General features: G+C 42.4%; 1 protein-coding gene across 6 annotated transcripts in view; it reads right to left on the bottom strand.

Annotated features, from left to right (window-relative positions):
- Nucleotides 1-10,054, bottom strand: part of whrnb (whirlin b) — a 177,636-nt gene extending 167,582 nt beyond the window's left edge. For all 6 annotated transcript variants that reach the window (XM_084359805.1, XM_084359806.1, XM_084359807.1 and 3 more), the window contains exon 1: nt 8,860-10,054. In XM_084359805.1, coding sequence (XP_084215931.1) covers nt 8,860-9,570 — 711 coding nt within the window. In that variant the 5' untranslated portion in view covers nt 9,571-10,054. The remainder of the gene's footprint in view (nt 1-8,859) is intronic.
- Nucleotides 10,055-18,201: the final 8,147 nt, after the last annotated feature.

Genomic DNA, 18,201 nt, shown 5'->3' with positions numbered 1-18,201 from the left:
CCTGGTAAAGCTGATTATTTAGGGCCATTGTGAATCACCCAGAGAACCTGACATGGAAAAAAAAGAGAGGCAGCTTATGAGAAGTTCCGGTGCACCAGAAGATTCCGCTGGAGGACGACCAACCGCAGCTTGCTGACTCTCCAAATGACGCTCAGACAAGTATCCATTCCTTCATTCTACAGGATTCCCAATTATGAAATATGAGTTGGTGTCCCTTTGGCTCTGAATTAGATTCTCTTTGAGCTTAGGAGAAATACGGTTAGGGCTCCGTTAGCATTAAATTATTCTCTTAATATTTAAATGCTTTCACTCAACCCGCAATTTCACCATCCGCAGATATTTCATTCATAAACTTGTTACATTAGTCATTACAGACTCAGCATCCTTCTGTTACCTGTTAATCTTGTCATTTGTTTAATTTGCCTTTTCATTTATGTACTCTGAACTATTTAGCCAAATAAATATATTTAACTGTATGCCATTGTCTGTGGAGGTTTGTTTTAATGTGGAGAACCAATGGTAACTGTGTGTAGAAGAAATTACTTCAGTTATGAGATTGACTAAATTGATCTGAAATTGATTAGAATTGATTGATATTGATTCAAGTTAACCTTGTCAAATTTGATTAATTTCCTCCGGATTAGTCACTGTACTCCTATACAGCAGGACATACGAGGTGTATTCAGTTGGTTCACCTCAACCTCACCTCACCACTAGATGCCACTAAATCCTACACACTGGTCCTCAACACACAAATGTGTGCACACAAACTATAGGCCAGTTGTCTATGGGAAAAATGAATAGGACTTTTAATGCAGAAACAAATGGCAGTCATAATGTAAATCTCACATCAGGACTCTTATTATCTGTAAAACTGTGATGTCACTATAACCAGATCATATGAGTAGAAACCCAAATATAAAATAAAATAAAATAAAACAATGTCCTTCGCCCACAATAACTTGAAAGTATTCTATTAACTAACTTTTAATAAAGCCTATCTTGTTCCTACTGTGTTCAGGGCAAGTCAACTCATTAAATTTCCCACAAGTAATTCTTCACAACACTGTTCTTACAGAACTGCCGGACTAAATCTAGATTAAATACACTTATCTTCACAAATGAGGTCCTCTGTGTATGCAGCTACCTACCGTGACCTTTACCACCCTGCTGGTAAACAGCTTTGAAGTCACGCTTCATACGAGGGGAAGTGCCTTGGTGGAGCAGGCCTTAAATGTTAGCAGCCTTATTAAAAGCTGTAATGAATTACTCAGCTCTTGATGAGAACAGGGATGTGGTCCTGGAGCTTGCAAGGTCATAAAAAATAGTTCCTTAGACAGCCCTGATACATGCTGCAAATAAAACTTTGATGTCTCGGATAATAAAACAACACATCATTGGGGGATATTTTTAAACACAGCAACAACTGAGGACTGCAAGTATCTTTTAGATATCTTTCAAGTACAAGTATCTGTCCTCCCACGTGTTTTTCCCTCTCTCACGTCATATGTCTGTTACACAAGCACAACAATCAAAGTCATATCAACGTGGACATTCAGGCAAACAGCACAACAAGACGAGATGACAATAGCAGGCACTCTCTGTAAATTACAGCATCTGTCAATCACAGTCAGGCCACGTCAGACAAACCAACGCTTTTACGGTCACATCGGTCTCTGCCTGTCCACCAGATACCCTCACACTTTTCCACCTCTCCCAGTCACCTGACTCCCACATCTTTGCTTTCCTGCCACCTGTACCTGAACTTGAACTAACGCTTGCCACTGGCTTTGCAGCCTTCTGGCCCAGTTGTAATGGCACCACCATACTCTCCACCTTGAGTGCAGTGGTATAAAGAGCAAGAAAATCAGAGTGAGCGGAGGTCGGGGGGGTTGGTCGGGTCATACACTGGACACTTATGAAGACCGTGTTTCATGTCCTTTTTGTGACCAAGAATCAACAGTGATTTGTTATTTACGTTGTAACTTATGTAACGTATGTTACGAGGAGTTGGGAGTGAGGACATGTTGCAACCAAGCATAAACTTCATTTGTTTTGCCTTTTCCCACGCAGCTTTGTCATGTGTGAACTGGAAACAAAAACAGCTGGATGGAAATGAATTTTTTGTGATAGTATGGTTTCAGAAGGGGGCCAAGTAGTAGGCCTTTCTTAATGTAGTATGTGTCATGTCATAAACATTAGCAGCTTCATTAAACGCTTTTATGAATTACTCAGCTCGATGAGAGCAGGGATGTGGACATGCAATTAGGGGAGAGCCCCCGTCTTTAACAGGAGCTGAGAGTATCAGCTACATTCACATCCCTCTCAATATTAATGGAGTCTAACAATGAACAGCTCACTTCCCAAGAGAACTGTAATTATGGATAAGCTGTAAGCACATACTCTCTTAGTCGAAACAAAGCTGGGCAATATTGTATTCATTTGTTTACAGAGAAGAAGAAAAAGAGTATTTAACTGTCTGTCTGGGGCCATTTCAGATAAAGTGACATTGTAAACATGTCCCATTACCTTAAAGGAATAGTTACACATTTTGAAAAATTAGTATTTGCATTCTTTCTGTATTACGTACAGATTCTGGAATCTCCTCAAAAGTGCTTAATAAATGCTCGCACTGGGTGACAAAATCAAATGTCACAGTATTTTTTTTAGGGATGACTAAAAAGGGATGAGCCTTGGTACTTGACAAAATATCACCACAGTGAGATTTCTGATCAATAATCATCCATAATGTGGATATAATGAATGAGTGGGTAAGGACAAGTATTAGAACAAGTAGATCAGTCTTGTTAGTCTAAAAATGGCATCAATTCACTGTAATGCAGCCTTTAAAACCAGGAAAAGAAAACACTGATACAAATCATCATGTATTGATAACTAAAAATATATAGTTTCATGTCATGATATCAATAAATTAACACATTGCCTCACACTATACTGGGGTTGGATCAAATTAGCTCTATGCCGAATTGTATACAGTACGTCTCATACAAACAGTAGATGTTTATAGATGTATATGGCAGTTACCATATAAACTCATATCATATGTGAAATTGGTTATCATAAGGCTGAAAACAATAGCATCATTGTAGCACAGTTTCTCCATCCTCCACGGAGTGCATATGAAAGTGCTGTGCAGTAATTAAGCCCTATAACCCACATTACTTGTCTTCACTAGCAAGCTTCTCATAATTAATCAACAAACTTTCATTGCATGCGTTCTTGTACTTTAAACAAATTGAGTAAAATTGACTACATCATCATATTGTTAACCGTGGAGAGGGTATGGTTTAAGACGGAGCTTGAAGACTTCTGAAGATTAATTAACATGAAAATGATTTTTGAGGAGCTTATGGATATTGTTTAACTTTATTTTTCCAGAGGTAAAGTTGGAGCAGCTGTTTTCAGATGTCTGGCTGATGCAAGTTTTCTGCAGGAACTCTTGGACATGTTTCTTCACAAAAGCTGTACAAAAGTGCATAAAGAGGAGAAATAAATCATAAACTTATTGCAAAGTGAACAGGCAAGAAGCCACGAAGGGAGGCTTCTGTATTTTCACCCAGAAGTAGTCTATGGTGAGGAAAACAAAAGACGTCTGCTGAGTAATCTGTGGAGAGACCTGGATGGAGCAGGGAGACAGAGCTTCTGCTCAGCTGCTGGATACCAGCCAGCTCTGGATGCGAGAGTCTGGTGCATAGGAAGACCTTCTGGAGGAATAAACACCCTGAGTCACTTTTGATTCTGTTCTGATCCAGAGTCGTTTACTCACCCCTATTTGGGGCAAGTAAAGCTTGGGTTATGCATCTGCGTTGAATCGATCACGTACCTACGCTGTACCTATAATCTAGCCTGCACTGTAGCCTGATGTGTACCTCCCCAGGATGTAACTGCACGTTGCAGCAACGCAGACTGCAACAACTGTGACTGGTCTGCTTGGGGGCATCGCATTATCCGGCTTCTCCCTCGGTGCTTGTTGGTGGTGTTTATATCGTTCCTCGTGTCCTGTAGTTTCCCCAATAAACACATCACCCTGCTTCTCCTCCGGAGCCCCTTCTCATTACAGAGAGTCTCTGGGTGAGAGACAGCGGAAAAGCTGGATGACTGAAAGGCAGGCTGTCCCTCCACGAGCAGCCCGGTGGCAAACACTGGCTTGCCAAAACCAAGTTGTTCAAAATGTCTGTATAGAGAGGCAGCCCTCCCTGCTGACACTCTGCCTGTCTGCTCTCTCTAGCCCAGAGACACAGCGGTGAGCCGAATGAGTTAGTGTGTTAAAAGGGGAACGCACAGCTGGCAATCCAGTAGAGCCTACGTGCAACCATAAATCAACCTAATGCAAATTAACACAAACAATCTCGCAAAGTGAAAATTCCCTTTGCTGGTGTTGAACACACCATTAAATAACCACTATTGCTGCTGAAAAAAAATAGAAAATGTCATGGAAGAGGTAATGTTATAAAGTTTTATTTATGTTACATTTAGTCTTATTTAGTGACAGGCGCCCAGATGAAACAAACCATTACTTTGTGTAAACTTGTGGCTTTCTCTGAGTTTGAACATTGTCGGAAACATTTGGGATAACGTAAATACAAAACTCAAAAGAATGCTGACAGCTAAACAGCAACTCCCTATGTGACAAATATCTGGGGCTGCCTGTTTGTCTGATGGCGTGAACAAAATAAGATGTAAGTGTGCTGTCAGGGAAAAGGAGCTGTTCAGCTTGTTTTTCTCCTCATGCTGGCCTGATTCAATAAAGCCTTGTATCGGCAGGTGAAAAAGCCTCTTTATTTGCTCTTAAATAAGACGTCGCCCAAGGCCTGAGCCATTCAGCCTCAAAAAAAGGTGTTGTTTCTCTTTGAAAATTGCTGGCGTGTATTAGAGACTGACTAAGTGAAGAAAGTTTGCAAGGTCATTCAGACACACTTGCATCTTAATTTGTTCACTCCATCAGACAAACATGCTGCAAATAAAACATTAATGTCCGGAATAATAAAACAACACTTCATGGGGGATATTTTTAAACGTAGCAAAAGCTGAGGAACACATTGAGTTTGCTGCCATGAAACCTTTGCCTCATCTATTCTGTTAAGTGTCTGTCCTCCCACATGTTTTTCCCTCTCTCGCGTCATATTTGCACAAGCACAACAATCAAAGTCATATCAACATGGACATTCAGGCAAACAGCACAACAAGAGGAGATGAAAAAAGCAGGCACTCTGTAAATAACAGTATCTGTCAATCACAGCCAGGCCACGTCAGACAAACCAAAGCTTTTACTGTCACAACGGTCTCTACCTGTCCACCAGATACCCTCACACTTTTCCACCTCTCCCAGTCACCTGACTCCCACATCCATCTGCTCACCTGTGTCCCATTCAGTATTTATACCAGCCCATCTCCGACCGCTCCTGGTCAGATTCTCCCTGATCTGTACCTGCTCGTCTGCCTGTACCTTTTACCTAACCCTTTCCTGTTTATGAGATTTTTGTGCCCCGTTTCCCCAGGCCTGGTATCCAAATGTAGTGCACTTGCAAAATATCTAGATTTGCTATCTAGATATAGATAGATATGCTATCCTTCAAACTCACATTCTTGGGAGCAGCATAAACATATACTCATTTATTTATAATATTATTATTTACTTATTTTCATTTTGAAATGTGTTGAGAGCCAGAAGTCCACACAGGCAGCGTTAACTGCCCAGCAAAAAAATATAAAACTTCATATCCAGCCAAACCAATCTAACATGCTAACAAACACTGATGATGCATCAGATAATGCAGCTCTCAGGTTTCATCATGAACAGGCCAGTTCCTGAGAAGACAGTCATGCCATTAGTGGGTCCTCACGTCCCCACATTTCAGCAAATTGAGACATTATTTTTGATACACATTCAAAATATGAAGTTAAAACTAAATTTGATGACACGATAACAGAATGCATACAGTTTTCTACATACACACAAACACAAGACAGCTCCTAAAATATCCCTGATCTGCTGGGTGCAGTTTTATGAAATAAACATCATTGTGAGTGCAAGCAAAATGACAGAGGGTGATGAAATTAAAGTATTTAGAAGAAGAAGAATCTTTACTTTATCACATACAATGTACAACATAGTAGAGGTCGACCAATAGTGGATTTTTAAAGGCCGATATAATAACGATAGTTGGAAAAAAAGGAAAAAGTCAGTAGCCGATTAATAAATATTATATTTAAAATATTTATATATAAATAAAATGCCGATTATCTTTTGTTGGTGAAAGCTGGATGGGTACAACATGGAAATTAATATTCATATTTTAAATGTAACATTGTTGAAATTGAACAATCTTTGGAAACGTGTGATTTAGTGGTCTACATTGTTGGAATCTGTTCTCTTTACAACGGACGACGAGCTGACTGTGGCTGAACCGGCCAGGATTACTTCTGTTGCTCGTCCCGTTACATTGTTAAATGCCACTCTTACAAACCATTAATGTTCGTGCATAGTCCCTGGGTCTGGAGGATGCTCAAGTGTGCCATTTCATTTCATGAATGGATGGATAGTTACGTGGTTGGATTATTTGGAAGAAAGAACACCACATTGATAAGTTCAGTATGAAGTGATGTTAACAGAATGGTTTCTGTTCCTGCCTGCCTGGCTGCTCTCAGTGCCCAGTCCCTATCTTGCACAGGTGATGGTGTCACGTTATATAATCGAGACTCGATAAACTAAAAACGGGTCAGATGAGAGAGGTCTGGCTATATGAGACTAGATATGACTTGAATGCCACACTTGTCAGCCTCCAGTAAAATCGGCTGTTCCAATGTTTAACGTTGCGACGGGAATGCGAAGATTTAATGTTAGCCCATATTTTCAAACCCTATGGCCAGAGTAATGCTTGGAAGGTATTTCATGGAGTGGAGAAATTACTTTATGAAAAAAATATCTCTGATGTGACGTTGCTCTACATTGAAAAACAAGACATTAATAAAAGTCTGTCTATGGCTGCTGCATATCTAATGGAGTGGCCTCAAATGATGATGACTGACTCAGAGTATCCTCCATGTAAAATGGTGCTACGATGGTGGCGTGGGCGGTGGAGGCTGCGCAGCCATTGGCAATTATTGGAGCCAATTTCAGCCCATATCAATAGTTTGTAAAAGGTCCTATCCGTGCTGATTAATCAGCCAAACTGATTAATCGGTCGACATCTACAACATAGTGAAACAAGTTCTCTGCAGGAACAGTGACTGCCAACCTACAAGCACCCGTACATGACCCGAGGTCAACGCGACTGACCTCAGAATCAACCTATTTAGGTGTTTTTGATGATGGGGGAAACATACGTGAGCATGTAGAGAACATGCAACCTCGTCACAGAAAGGCCCTGCCCCAGCCCGGATCAAATTTAGGACCTTCTTGCAGTGAGGCAAAGTGCTACTGAAAGATGTATGTATAAGTCTCATCTTGTGGAATGCTGCTGTTAGCCTGCTAGCCCTGAAATGTATGGATGAATGTGACAAAGCACTTAGTCGGTAGGCTAGAAAACCACTATATAAAAGCAAGTCCATTGAGTTTGATAGATGTTGTACGACATCAGTTCTTGGTCAGTAGATCAGCTCTATATTCCATGGAGGAAGAGTAAAAGGAGGTGTAGTCACAGTGAGTGGGCTGAATGAAGGGCTGCAGGTGACAGGTGTTACTGCTGTTTAGCTGAATGTCTCCAACACATCACCATGAAGCCATAGCTGTGTCTGCAGTACAGACCATCATCATGTTTGCTTACAGGGGGAGCAGCACAAGTTCAGACACAATTCAAACTGTGGAATCTTAACAATATAAATCTATTCTCTTGTCTCACCTCTTATGGCTTTACTGTATGTGTCATTTGTTTTGAGAGGCTTTCTACAGCAGGGCCAGAACTAATCTGTTGCTTATTCTTGCAATCATTTGATTAATCATTTAGTCTGTAAAGTCTCAGCTATTCAAACGTAAGCTTGTGATATCGGGGCTTCTGGAGACTTGGATTACAACAGAGTACGGAGCCAGCTGATGTTCTCTTGGTTGTTTTTTCAATTTTAAAACAAGTCCCCAGCTACTTCCGTTGTTTAGGAGAATGCTGCAATGCTGTAACTGTGACGCTCCAAATGTTTTGTGGACTAGGAAACTTCACCTGACTTTCTATCAGCATGGGGGGACCAGATGATGACTGGATTTTCATTTTTGGGTGAACTCTTCCTTTAAGTGTAAAAATATGTTTCGGTGAACTAATTCCATGTTTGACCCTCTAACAAGTGATTCACTTCATACAGGAAGCAGAATACTGACTGCGACCTCTACTGTCTGCAAGTGCAGTATAATGTCAATTCATCAGCAATTATGACCTGTGTGACATGAAAACATGACGAAAGTTGTTGTACACCATCGCTGATGTTGTCCTCTTTTAAAATCAGTGTTCTTCATTCCATCTGTTTCTGAACATTTGAGTTCATCTTGGTTGGTTGTGCACAGTGCTTTAAGCTCCAGTCAAGTGGTGTAGAAGAATTCATAAAAAGGCAGAGGCCGGACTGGAGGCAGCTTCCAACGGACCTGAGGGCCACGGAGGAGGCAGCGCTGCCACAAACTACACTTGTTTTGTAGGGCAGCACTGCATGGCCCAGTGCTTCTGATGCATGTTCTCTGTGCCTGGAGCATAGTGTTTACATCTGCACACATGTAGCCTACACACACACACACACACACACACACACACACACACAGAGTCAGTGGACTATTCCTCTTGTTACCCTGAGGTTGTTTTAGAAGAAACTATTATGAGCACTCAAAGTCATGCACGCGCAACCATGCATAAGACCTACCTTCACCGCCTCTATGTGAGTGACATTTTCAAACATGAACTCGTTCACGGCCACGATCTGGTCCCCGACCCTCAGTCCTTCTCTCTCGGCCGACGAGCCCGGCTCCACCAGGGACACGTAGATGCCCACGCCGTGCTCCGATCCCCCACGGATGCTGAAACCCAGACCCTCGTGGCTCCTGGACCGCGTCAGGGTGACTTGGCGCACTTCTCCAAAAGGGCTCTCAAAGAACGGCTGCGCCATGGAGGCCGACAGCTCCGCGGCGGCGGAGAACCCGTCCGGACAGCCCGAGGCGAGGGGCTGCTCGTGGACGGAGCTGACATATTTCTGCAGAGTTGAGTCGCCGTCGTCTCCAAAGCCCTCCGCGCTGCCGTTGCTGGGGAGCAGGTCTGTCTTCAGGTAGAGTCCCTCGGACGTGTACTGGTCGAACAGCAGCTGGTCGGACCTCGGGATGACCAGGCGCAGCATGGGCAGCAGCTGTCGTTTACCGGGCGTGTTGAGAATCACTTTGAGAGTTTGGACCAGGTCGTAGACGTTGCGCTTAGCGTGGTACACATTGAGACAGTGGATGAACTGCTCTCTCTCCAGGTCGCTGAGCAGCAGGTTGAGAGCGTTGTGGAGCCGCCTGACGTTTGCCGAGAGCGCACGGCCGCCCGAGCCGGTCGAGTTCACCGATGTGTTGAGCGAAACGCGCTCCAGATCAGCGCTCATCCTACAACATAACGAGGAACCAGAGCATCATACAGACCGGAGGACGGATCGGGCATTTGTTAAAGCGATCTTCAACTCGATCCTCCCGTTTGAAAGCAAAACGTGACAAAGCTCACCGCGCATCGGGCAACTTCAACAGGTAACCGCTGATCTACGCGCGTAACGGCGCTGCGGTGCGCCGCACACGTTGTGTCAGCCCGAAATAAACCATTTCTCACCCGGTGCCTGCGTTCTTCTTGCACTGTACAAAGCATAAATGTTCCTTGCGTTTCGCTGTCTTTTTTTATGCCAAGTACAACAGAGGCTGCCTTCAGCGGGACGAACCTCAGCTATTCAGTGTCCGGTGTAATGTCGGAAAGCTCGCGGATTTAAATCTGTTGCACGCTCTCTTTATCTGTTACTGTAAATAATAAAACGGTACCTTAAAAATAATACACAGCCTCCTCCATGTTCATTCCGTCCACAGAACAAACTCCAGAGTGTGTCAGAGCATTCTCTGCGCGCAACTGGCAGGCAGAGCTCAACTGGATGCTCTCAGACCCTCTGCGTAAAGGAAATGACGCAGGTGTGTGTGTGCGCGCCTTGTGTGTATGTGTTGCTTAGAAACTGACAACACTTCTAACCCTTATTTAAATGGTTATTTTTGGCAGGGCATTAGTTGATGTCATACATTGTTGAGTGGAAGCAGGAATAGCAGGAGTGTAAAGTGAAAACAAAGCGGTGAAATCAGAATTTACAGGTTTTATTACAGTTTCTGGCACAGAAGCAAGCGAATCCCTGCGTGGGATGCCTGTCATTATCTGGACAATTTCAAAGCATATGATTGCTCTGTGTGTGTGTGTGTGTGTGTGTGTGTGTGTGTGTGTGTGTGTGTGTGCGGTTCATGCAGATGTCAGTAGGTGTCTGCCTGTCAGCCTTTAAGCTGATCATGCTGCATTATAGCAAATGCCTCCCTCAGACTCCTTGTCATAACTAGAGCCTAAGGCTATATTTATCTACATCTATTTTTAGGCGCCAAGAGTTGTCTGTCCCTCATGACAGTAACGATTTCCCCATCTGGCCCATTCACATAATGAGAGTCCCATGAAAAAATTCCTGCCGCACCAGGATGCTGCTGAGGAGACCAAAGACACATGAATGACACTTTTCACCATGCATCAACATGGTCCCCTTCAGGCTCTGATAAAGTGCAGCCAGTCTTCCATTCACTGACTGACTGTGTGGAATTTTTAAAAATCTGTTATTTTTAATGCAAACAAATGCTAGATAGGAAATGTACGGTGGCCTAGAGGGTCAAAATACACAGACATTTCAGAAAATACAAACACATTTAAGAAAACACAACATTTCAGATCACCTAAACGATGGGACGACACTTGTGATTGGACGTTCAATATCACTTTACATTGTGGCAAAAAGGTGAGAACCGAAATGCAAAACACTGAGGAGGCAGACGGGATAAGAAACAAAGAGTCAGTCCAGGGGTTGACCAGGAGTTTGTGACCAAGGGCAAAGGCCCTATGGAAGCTGAGCTGAGGCGAAGGCGGAAGCCCTCTGGAGGACGAGCAGGAGGATGTTGGCTGGGCCACCGACGGAGAAACACTGGAGGATGTTGGCCGGGACCCCTGACGCCAGAACTGTAGTAGCGAAGGCTGGGACCCCCGACACCGGAACTGGAGTGGCGAAAGCTGGGACCCCTGACTTCAGAGCTGGTGTGCTGGGAAGGCTTACTGCAGGTGGGCTGGGAAGGCTTGGCTCGGATGTGCTGTTGTTTGGACAGAGCTGGTGTGACGTGGCCACGTCCGCCATCTTAAACACTCCATGACGTAATCTTTCAAGAGATCACTTCGGCCACCTTGGCTCTCTCTCCCTCTTTGTCTCTCTGACTCTCTCTCATACACACACACACACACACACACACACACACACCGCATGCTTGTTGGTTGTTGCTTGGTTTGTCTTAGTGTTTTAGTTTCATAGTTAAGCTGCTGTGGTTGAATGATAGATGTTTGTTGATTGAAGTATTGCTGATTATTGATCAATTTGCTAACATTCATAAATTCTGTTATATTGTACAAAGCAGTTTTCTGTCATTATTCGTGCATATGCTTTGTGGTAACTGCTGTTTGTGATGGTCAGTGCTTGGATTCATTTCCTTCACTGTTCTTTTAATTTTAAATATCTTGACATAATATTTTTTTTAAGTGAACCCTTCTTTTGACACTGTTATTGGTCTGGTTATTGGTCCCTGATTCCAGGGTGGTGCTCCGTGTTATTGATTTGATAAATCATTTTGATTATTAATTTTAATAATTACTATTGGTAATCATTAATTGCTAATAACCACACCTGCCCTAGGTTTGTACCATAACAGCACATAGAGGCGAAAATGCTTTTCAATTTGCCTCTCATTCACAAAGCACAACAGAGAGGTAATACGCAAGGTGCCTGACCATTGGGAGCAGATGTTAGGGGGTGTGGTACATTCAATTTATTGCTTCCAAGCCTCATTTGTGTTTTTATGAGACAGAATTTAAATGTATTTTTAGCATGGAATGTGCACCCCTCCCTCAAACACAAACACTGTCCCATATCTGCTTGTTAAAGAAGCCGTGGGAGCGTATTATTTCTGTGAGGTGTTACACAAAGTATGCAGACATTACTTTATAAATTCCAGAGCTGTCAGTGGGGCGGGAAATACATTAATGCCTATTAAATAACAGAGGGTGGTTACAGCCTTAAAGATTACATGAATTATCTCTCTCTCTCTCCCTCTCTATTTTTTTCTCTCAGCCACACACAAAGACTGACTTTTCACAAACACTGTATAAGGATTATTTCATAGAGCGGTCTCTGTATGTTCAGATTTTTTCATTTGTTTGTATTTGTTGTTATCATTAGTGCATTATTGAGATACAGTACATGTACAGTATATTAGGGAAGGTACGTGTATTTGTACAGCACCTTTCATGAACAAGGAAATTGAGTGCTTTACATAAGACATGAAACTTTCGCGAAGGAAGACGACTCTTTCACATGCTCAGTCCTTTCTCACACCATCCTATCATTCACTCCTCTCACTCATGCTCACTCATAATTGTCTGTCATTATCTGAGGCCGTCAATTAATTCCAACTGCTCGCATCAGCCGGGCACATCCATCCAATCCTTCACTTTTAGCCTATCATCTTGCTGCTGTCTTTTTAAATACAATTGCGTCCTGCCTTGAGGCATTCATGCGGCAGTTTTGCGCATGCCCTCTGCCTCCCCATCACTGCCCAGTCTTCACAGAGTCACCAGCTTCATCATTTCATCAGCCTATCTTTCTCAGAAGAGTCATCAGCCACCACCAGTATCTGGACTCTGGGCATGGGTGGGTGGTTCCTTTTTTGAACCATGATCCTCTTACAACCCCAGGTGTATTAAAGGGGACATATTATGCAAAACTCACTTTTTCCTTGCTTTAGTATGTATATTTGCGTATCTGGAGTGCCTCCCCACCCCTTAAGAGTGATTTTCAACAACTAAGTCAATGTTTTGTAAACTACCGGAGTCAGGAATTGAGTCTCTAAACGAGCCGTTTGGATTTCACCCGGATTGTTACGTAACAGTCCGGGTGATTTGAATACTCCAGCCCTCGCGCTGGGTATCTCCTCCCACACTACGCCAGCTACCTGAACGGGGATCCACCATTTTCTCGTTCTTGCTTACTTGTACGCGACAGCCTGACCGCTACCATGTACAACCGGATGCACGGATCCTCATGTTTCGCTACATCGCCTCCCTACCAAAGAGGATATCAGAGCGAAGTGGCTACTTTTTATTCATCAGAGAAACGTCCCAGCTTTAGTGAGCAAAAGCGTTATGGTCTGTGCCAGTCACTTCACGCCGGACTGTTTCAGCAACCAGGGTCAGTACAACTCTGGCAACGCCACAGGTGATGTAAGTATTTATTTAACAGTATAGTTTGTGTTACTTTGGCCATTTAGCACACGAGCTAATGCTAAGTGTCGATGTAAATATGAGGCTGAACTAACGTTACATGTGAAGTTATCAACTTTGAACATGTGGAGGAGACGGTATGAAATGGTCTCAGTTGTTAGCGGCCGGTGAGCTACTGTTCCGCCGTAACACACAGAGGAGACGGAATGAAATGGTCTGTTATTCATGGCCAGTGAGCTACGTTAATTTATTAGCATGTTGTGCTAAAGGACAGTGTATTAGATGCCCAGGAGTAACTTGGCAGTCGAACAACTTCCTGTGTGTTGGTATACATGTAATACGTGTGTAGCGTTAGCCGTAGCGTTAGCTGTAGGCTACAGCTAACGGTACAGCTAATGCTACAGCCTGTAGCGTTAGCTGCTGGCATGAGAGACCAGACCTGAGAGCACCAAAACGTTATCTGCAGTAAAGCAGTCACTACTTTGTTTTGGAGCTGGAGACAGGGGCTACCTGCTACATGTCTGCTGTGCTACTATCAGTTTTATCCTCCTGAGACCCGGCCCATTCATTTATGTCCTTTATAATGGACATTCTGTTCACCTGTATCTTCCTTAAGTATTTGGAGTTACCCTATCAAGCCCTAAAGTATTCTGTAGAGGACATCCTGGGCTTTCCAGTGATGTGTCATGTGATCGGATTGCATGCTGGGAACTTTACTTTTTTCCTCTATCAAGATGGCTGGCATACCAACAACCACATTTTATGGAAAGAGGAGAGGTAAGTCAAATATTCTTTATTTATTGCTATTTTTACCATGATAATTATATATATTCTTGTTCATAAACATGTTAATAACAATATTTTTACATCTGAAAACAGTTTCATTATTTCTGTTTTGAAATAACAGTCATTTAATGAATGTCAACTGTAGTGGACGCCAGGACTATTTTAATGTACTTAATGACTGCACATTGTTGTAGAAGAAAGAAGTGAAGCAGAGAGGATTCTATACCGGATAATAAAGGGAGATTCAGATTTGGAGCTTTCAGATGAGGAAAAGGATGAGGAGGATGAGTATCAGCCTGTGATAGGAGAAGATAATGATGAAGAAGGAGAGGAAGAAGATGCAGGAGAATCTGATGAGACAGAGTCAGAGGCAGGACAGTCGTCGTGCTCTGTGGGCCAGGACTAACTTGTATGTTTTATTTAGTTTCATGCTAATATATTAAATTTTATTATCATGTTAGATTATTGTAGTATTTGTGCTATGTGTAAATGCTGTTAAATATATGCAAGTTACCTAAAAATATGCTTATAAAGTTGGTCAATAGGGAGTCATATCACGTCCATGACACTGAAATTACTGCATTAATCCAAATATTTGTGAAAAAAATTAACTGTTTCTCATTTTATTAACTTGAATTTATTTGTGTGTTTTTTTCCATCCATCATAACAGATTCACACCTGTGCTACCTGGGCTTCCTGCCTATCAAGATGACCCCAAAAGCCGTGAATACTGGAGTCCAATCCAGTACTTTTCACAGTACATAGATGACAAAATCTTTGATGATCTAGCAGCTTTTACAAACCAAAGACAGCTGCAAACTACAGGAGTGTCACTGAATACTACTGCCCAAGAAATGAAGATTTTCTTTGGCATATCAGTACACATGGCCTGCCTTGACTATCCCAGAGTCAAAATGTTTTGGGCTAAAAAAACTAAAGTGCCAGTTATTAGCAGGAAAATGACAAGGGATAGGTTTTACAAGCTGAGGAGCTCACTAAAGATTGTGAATGACCTGGATGTAACTGAAGACGCAAAGGAGTCAGACATTCTCTGGAGAGTCAGACCATTGCTTGAACGTGTGAGGCAAGGTTGTCTCAGCCTTCCAAGGAGTGGCAATTGTGTGTTGATGAACAAATCATCCCGTTCACAGGCCGCTGCCCAGTTAGGCAGTATGTGCCAGGAAAGCCAAACCCTACTGGCCTAAAGGTTTTTGTGCTTGCCTCCCCAAATGGTCTGGTCCTGGATTTCGAGGTCTATCAGGGCAAGAACACATTCAGGGGCCAAAGACTGGGAGTTGGAGCTGCAGCGGTCTTGCGAATGGTTGAGTCAGTTCCTACAGGAACGTATGTGTTCTTTGATCGATATTTCACAACGATCGATCTCATGGACGCTTTGCTCTCAAAGGGTCTTCCAGCGACTGGAACCATTATGAAGAACAGGGTTCCAAAGCAATGCCAGCTGCCAGAAGATAAGCAGCTGAGAAAAGAAGGGAGAGGGGCTTCAGTGACGGTGGTCCGGAGGAGGCCTGAGCTGGCAGTGACAAAATGGTTTGATAATAAACCAGTTCTGATGGCCTCCACTGTCTATGGGAAAGATCCAGAGGATATCTGTAGCAGATGGTCCAAAAAAGACAAAGGTCATGTCCAGGTGAGACGGCCAGCAGTAATCAGGGAGTATAATGACAACATGGGTGGCGTAGACCTCTGTGACCGAATGCTGAGTTTCTACCGCATGTCAACCAGGACCAAGAAGTGGACGTCACGTGTGATGATGCATTTCTTTGATGTTGCGATCACAAACGCTTGGATCCAGTACAAGTCTGACAGCAAAGCGCTGAATCGACCAGCTAAGAACACCCAGCAGTACTTAGACTTCAAGTTGCACCTGGCTGAAGAGCTGCTGGATAGTCCTTCATTTGATGACAGCAGTGAAGACAGTGAGGAAGAGTATCAGCCACCAACCAAAACAAGGATGCCACAACCAGAGCCATCTGTACGCAGACTAGGAGCCCGGCACATGCCAGAGATGATGGACATCAAACATGCAGAAAGATGCAGGAACACGGGCTGCAATGGGAAGACATACATCAAGTGCACCAAATGCAAGATGTTCCTCTGCATAACCAAAAAGAAAACATGCTTCCAGGATTATCACAGCTAAAATGTCCAGAGGAAGAAGAAAAGCAGAACTACTTATGTTCTATGTCTTATAGTTCTCTGTTGAACTGAATACATATTTTACATTACATTGTAATGTATTATTACTTACATTTTGTCCTTTCAAGCAACAAGTAACAGAAGAGTGATACAGAATTTTATTGTTTTTGTTCAAATTGAATGTGTTCTTGGGTGAATATCACTCTAAGGCTGGATTGCACCAACAAGGTTTAACTTAATCTTAGATTAGCCCTAATCAGAGATTACTAAAACTAGGTTTAAAATGAGTTAATCCAAGTTTAAAATTAAGCAGAGCTCTGTTGCACCATTTAAAATTAATCTCAGTTTAATAAAACTCAATTTATCTGAATTTAAACTTAGTTTAAACTGATTTAAATCAATAGGGATAATTGTGGATATTGAAATTAATAATTAAATATGCAATTAAATATATAGGCTACATCGGAAGCGTGCTGTCAGGAACCCGGATTTATATAAAAAAAGAGCGAGACTGTTTCAACGGGTGCTTTTCCGATTAAACGTTATATTGTTGCTAGCCAGCAAAAACGTTAGCCTAACGTCAGATCGGCAACGTTACTATGGCTCGGCAGAGGAGTTCAAACTTTTCTTCCTTCGAGAAAAACTTGCTGACTGAATTAATGGATCAATATGGGGAAATTATAGAAGACAAGAAAACGGACAACAGCACGGTGAAAAAGAAAGATACTGCTTGGCAGCAACTGGCTGACAGTTTTAACGGATCGACTGGAGTGAAGGAGAAAAGAGACGTTGCTCAGCTTAAAGCTTGCTGGAAAAACTTAAAAACGAAAGCCAAAAAAGATGCGGCGACTGTGAGACGAGAGATGTTCATCACAGGAGGAGGTCCTCCGCCAAAGAAATATGATTCACTGGTGGAGAAAATCAATTCCCTCATCCCGCAGCAGATGGAGCCACTGCAAAATCCGTATGACGACGACGGCATCTTGGACCAGCTCACTTCAGACTCACCCGGGGAAGATGGTAAGAAATCCAGTCACGCTTTACTGACCTCAGTCAATAATCAGTTATTATTTGTCCTATCCAATTAATTTGTTTTTTCGCCATATATTTTGTTTTTTGTTTTGATAGAGATCATTTTAACACTGCGGCCAGTGCAGCAAGAGGAGCATCTGCAAGACGGTGCAGCTTCCTCTTTTGTATTGTCATCATCCTCCTCATCTGATTTGAACAGCTGCAGGAGAAACAAGCGACCCTACGTGACACACCAGGAAATTTTGGTTTTAGAGAAAGAGAAGATTGAAATGGAAATCGAAAATGCCATACTACAGAAAGAAGTATTAAAGCTGCAGAAGGAAGTGTTGCTGCTGAAAAAAAAGAAGATGCTTACCGATAGTTTCACCCTTGATGCCACTTTTTTATCAGAAAATGAGAATATTTTTCACTGATTTAACATGTAGCCTACCCCTATTGTAAAATGAATGGTAATAAAAAAAATGTATAGCTATCTGCACTGAAATATTTACAAATAAAATTTATATTTTTACTTTTCTTCAATGTGCATCTTCTCTGTGCTTCACAGTTTGAAAAAGACACTTATTGACAGGTCAAGCTACTATTAGTTTATTGATATTGCTTAAAGCAGTATTCAACCAGACATAGTTGGCAGTAATTCAATTATTATGTGGAAATTGACTTTTCACCACAATGTCAGCAATTATTTACAAAAACATGTATTTATATAATTAT

The sequence above is a fragment of the Pagrus pagrus genome (assembly GCF_965226575.1).
Source record: "Pagrus pagrus genome assembly, chromosome: 8".
Classification (NCBI taxonomy): domain Eukaryota; kingdom Metazoa; phylum Chordata; class Actinopteri; order Spariformes; family Sparidae; genus Pagrus; species Pagrus pagrus.
This window is presented reverse-complemented; position numbering and strand designations above follow the sequence as displayed.